Source organism: Suncus etruscus, chromosome 14 (genome assembly GCF_024139225.1).
Source record: "Suncus etruscus isolate mSunEtr1 chromosome 14, mSunEtr1.pri.cur, whole genome shotgun sequence".
Classification (NCBI taxonomy): Eukaryota; Metazoa; Chordata; class Mammalia; order Eulipotyphla; family Soricidae; genus Suncus; species Suncus etruscus.
Window position 1 is genome coordinate 50,783,767 of NC_064861.1, and position 4,715 is coordinate 50,788,481.

Consider the following 4,715-nt stretch of genomic DNA (forward strand, 5'->3'; position numbering starts at 1 on the left):
TTCCATGGGTAACCTGATCAAACTCAGGGGTCCAGACAGATTTCCCAGAGGAAGTGTTTGCGTAGACTTGACAGGAAATGCTTACCTTTCAGAACAGTCTGTCCTGTCCTCTACCCGCCCCCACATTTCAAACTCCTGCTATGGCAGGAGCCTTCCAGTAACCCTCTCCCCACTCCTCCACTGACACAATCTGGGCTTTCCCAGGATGATGGGCTAATGCCATTGCAGTGGCCAAGTACGTGCCTTCAGGGCAGGCAGGAAGTGGCTCCCTGGAGAGGAATGTGCAGGCCCTGGCTGGGGTTGTTATCTCAGCATCAGCCCGCAGGGGGAGAAAATTCAGCATCAGCCCGATGGGGGAAGAAAACTCTGGGCAGGCTTCCCTTTCTGTGTACTTCAGAAGTTGTCAGCTTTCTTTCTTTTTTTTGTTTTTTGTTGTTTGGGCCACACCCTGCGATGCTCAGGGGTTACTCCTGGCTGTCTGCTCAGAAATAGCTCCTGGCAAGCACGGGGGACCATATGGGACACCGGGATTCGAACCAACCACCTTTGGTCCTGGATCTGCTGCTTGCAAGGCAAACACCGCTGTGCTATCTCTCCGGGCCCCGTTGTCAGCTTTCTAACTGACAGCTTCCTCTGAAGACCTGAAAGCAACAGCCTAAGAGGGTGTCAGCTCCCCAGGCTAACCTGAGGATGCCCCAGTTCCAACTCAACCAATCTCTCTACAGGACAGTTTCCTGCGCACAAGCGGTGGCTTCTTAAAAAAATTTTTTTTTCTTTTAATTCTAGCACCGTGATTTACCAAATGGATTCAGTCGTTTCAGGCACTAAACCTTCAAACACCAATCCTACTACCACCAGTGTGACCTTCCCTCAGTGTCCCCAGTTTCCCACTTCTCTTCTCCTTACTCCCCCCCCCCTCCCTCTCTGGTGCCTACAAGCATTGCCTTGTTCAGCATTAGAACAACCTGGTTAGAACCACTGGCATTAGAACCACCAAGGTCAGACCACTTAACTCTGTGACTCTGGGCAAGTTCTTTACCCTCTCTGAGTCCCTCTTTCCCTCTAAAACAGTGTGGAGCAGAGTCTCCGCAGTAGAGCTCATGTCTCAACCTGGCACCGGATGAATGAATGAACAAAAATAGATACTACGATGTGAAGCTCATACTAGAGAGATAACTACACTGATTATAATGTCAATGTTAATGAGAGAAGTGGAATGCCTGTCTCAAATACAGGCAGGGGGTGGGGAAGGAGAGAAATGGGGGGCATTGGGGTGGGAAGGTTGCACCGGTGACGGTGTGTGTGTGTTCTTCTTCTGACTGAAACCCAACTACAATCATGTATGTAATCATGGTGCTTAAATAAAGAAAAAAATAAATAATAAGATGGAATCCTCACCTCAGGGGTGATTAAGGGTTACCCTCCCCTCTTCCCATGCACACCGCAGCATTCAATATACAACCCAGTTCCACCAACCACTGAATGTGAAGCTACATGATCTAAATCTTGGCATGAACAGTGTTTTTGAACTCGGTCCTCGCTTCCAGCAGATTTTTTTTTTTTTTTTTTGTCGGAGCTAGAGACCCCAGTCGCACGCCCAAACCCTGGCTCACACCTGGCTTTCTAACTTGCTCGGGTTCAAGGTTCAGAGCGGTGCACTCAGCCAAGTCGAGAGATAGGGATTTGGGCACCTGGCCAGCTCTCCCCATCTCCACCCCGCCCATTCATTCATGGGGCTCTGCACTCGGCTCCCTGGATCCCGGGGGCCCGGAGACTGAGTCGCTGCCCAGCGGTGCGCCCGGCCCCGCTCCCGGGTGCCCGGCAAAGGTGACTCACTCAGCTCGGGGCGTGTGCAGGGGACGCCCGTCTGGGCGGGCTTTTGCGCCCGTCCCGGCGGCTCTGGCTATTAAAGGAGCGCGCGCGGACCCAGGCAACACCACGCCTCTGCCAAACCGCGCATCGAGTCCGTGCTCCCGCCGCCACTTGAATTCAACTATGGATCGTGACTGCTCCTGTGCCACCACCGGTAAGGGACTGCAGACTCCTAAGAAAAAACTTTGCCACTAAAGCTTTCTCTTCCCATTAGCTCCATTTCGGGATGCTAATTGGCCCTCCCAGAGTTTTGGGGAACTTTTTCTAGGAAATCAAGTTTTACATTAGTTCGTAGTTTGCCCAGGAAACCCCCCCCCCCTGGTATTTATCTGTGTGCTCCTAGATTATTCTGCGTATGGAACAGATCGCTCACGCTTCTTCTGTTTTTTTCTCCTTGCAGGTGGATCTTGCGCCTGTGCCAGCTCCTGCAAGTGCAAGGAATGCAAATGCACCTCCTGCAAAAAGAGTAAGGCTTTGCCCTTCTCCTTCTCCTTCACCCATCCCTTCTTCCCCGCACCCAGCCCTGGAAATGAAAACCCGGAGAGATCTCCCATTTCCCATCATCTCCCATCTCCCATCCTTACCCTCAGTGTTCTGTTCCCAAGGACCCTATCAGAGAGGAGGGCGTCCTCATTCATTCTCCCAAGTCTCACTCTACCCTCTCTTTCTCTCCTCCCCAGGCTGCTGCTCCTGCTGCCCCGTGGACTGCGCCAAGTGTGCCCAGGGCTGTATCTGCAAAGGTGCCTCCGACAAGTGCAGTTGCTGTGATTGATCCCGAAGAGGCTGCTTCCAGCTGTAAATAGAACAACTGACATAGACCTGTTTCTCTCTCTCTCTCTCTTTTTTTTTAAGTAACCCTTACCCGTTTGCTCCAATCCTTGGAAATATGTGTAAGAAAAATAAAAATCCTTCACTTTATCTGGCTCTACTGTACTTCTTATACTTTAGAAATAACAGAGGAAATTCCTGCCTGCAGGTGGCCGGGTGGGGGATTGTGGTGGAAATGCAGCCCTAGGTTTGGATACCAATATACTCCCCTCTCAGTCCCAGGGCCCCCAGACCGGTCAGCTTCCTCTCTGAGCTGAAACAGGTGGAAGGAAAGCCGATCTTAAGGGTCAGAAACTTTGCACACCACAGCTCTGGAGCCACGTGGCTTTGGAGCACTGCTATGGATGAGCACCACAGGAACAGAGCATCATGTCTCCAGGCCTGAGCACTGAGCTGATTGGCCAGGAGCCATGGGCACTGCATAAAACCCTTCTCTCCAGTAACTAAACAGTTCCAATCTCCCCTGCTGCCCCTTCCCTAGCCCTACCTTCAACTCTCCCTTTCTCAGTTGATGTGAGGACCATCTGGACACATTCTGGGTTGTGGTGCTAGATTTGTTTTCGCTCTCCATGGGTGTACTCCTGGCCGGAGTGCTCCTTTTTCTGAGGGGGAAAGCTGGGCTGAGGGGTGGTTTTCTGCTCACACACACCTGTCTGCTATGCAGTTGGAAATCTGAGGATCACAGACAGCAGAGTTGGCAGACACAAATAAGAGAGCTGCCAGGATTGTATTGGGCACCTAGCAGCACTGGGACTCGAACTCTTCTGGGGATTTGTTTATCTGCCTCCATATGCCCAGAAGCATTTTTATCCTGGCCATTCAGACTTGACCATGCTAAATAATGATAGTTATGATGAAAATGACAGAATAAGAACAAGTCCATGGTTTCGATCTGATTTAAATAATATTTTGATGTGCATGAAAAACCATTACTAACATAGCCCTGTAAACCATAGTATCTCAGTTTGAAAGTAAAATAAAAGTTAAAATAATCATCCAACACATAAAAACCAAACACTAAAACTGAGATAAAAAAAGAGTGCAGTGTGTGATCACCCAGTTCTAGGATATGGACACACACACTGATGTCAATGCCTGATCAGGAGGGTCCTCTGTACCCCAAAATGGCCCAGCACCAGGCTTGCCTGGTGTCTCTCACAGGACACCCTAACCCTGAGAGACCTGGCTTTGAATTTGGAAGTTCCTACCTACCTAAGGAGGGTGGACATTGGCCCTCTTTCAAAACAATTCCTGGGTTACTTGTAAACTGCAGAGTGAGTCAGTCATCCAGAGCTGCCCTGCCATTTCTCAGCAAGGGGGAATGAGAAAATTGGTTCTGGAAGCACCACTCCACATCTCTCTGGGCGAATGATGGCTAGTCTGCTGTTAGCAGGGTGTGGTGGTGATTATTAGACAGGAGCAAGCCCAGAGGGGCTCTGCCGCTCAATGCCAACAGTTAGTTCCTCAGGGGATTGTTAAAATGATTGTTATTTGATGTTCAATCAAAGGGAAGAGCAGTCACTTGGCTAGTGAGCCAGAGCAATGTTGGCATGCTGGTGCACTGTGTGAAAGAGATTTCAAGACTTACTCTGTGCCAAGGGCATTGTTTTGGCACTGGGCCATACTGGTCAAGAGCCTACTTAGCACATCCTGACATTATGACCTGAACATCCCTATGTCTCCATTTTTTCCTATTGGGAAAAGGAGGTCAATAATCTCAGTCTGGAACTCAATGAAACTGTGCTTTGGCTCAGGCTTGGATCTCATACTCTGGCCACGGTGATCATTCTCTTCACAAAGACTTTATTCAAGGCAGAGTCCCCTTGAATACCAGCAATCTCCTGCAGAAAGGCTCATTGGTTAGGGATTGGATTGGAAGGTCTTACCTACCTAAGGAGGGCTGACATTGGCCCTCTTTCAAAACAATTCCTGGGTTACTTGTAAACTGCAGAGTGAGTCAGGCATCCAGACTCACTCTGAGGCAAGGAGGTAGCTCAAAGAACAGGAGCACATAG

General features: G+C 49.8%; 1 protein-coding gene across 1 annotated transcript; it reads left to right on the plus strand.

Moving 5' to 3' along the window:
* The first annotated feature begins 1,932 nt into the window (after positions 1-1,932).
* LOC126027116 (metallothionein-1) lies at positions 1,933-2,790 on the plus strand. Its single transcript, XM_049786097.1, has 3 exons — positions 1,933-2,026; positions 2,273-2,338; positions 2,553-2,790. Exons 1-3 carry the CDS (start codon positions 1,996-1,998, stop codon positions 2,642-2,644), a joined length of 189 nt encoding a protein of 62 aa, XP_049642054.1. The 5' UTR covers positions 1,933-1,995; the 3' UTR covers positions 2,645-2,790.
* Positions 2,791-4,715: the final 1,925 nt, after the last annotated feature.

Coding starts and splice junctions, on each gene's coding strand:
- LOC126027116 (XM_049786097.1), top strand. CDS start 1,996: ATGGATCGTGACTGCTCCTGTGCCACCACCG. Junction 2,027..2,272: donor CTGCTCCTGTGCCACCACCG/GTAAGGGACTGC, acceptor TTCTCCTTGCAG/GTGGATCTTGCGCCTGTGCC. Junction 2,339..2,552: donor ATGCACCTCCTGCAAAAAGA/GTAAGGCTTTGC, acceptor TCTCCTCCCCAG/GCTGCTGCTCCTGCTGCCCC.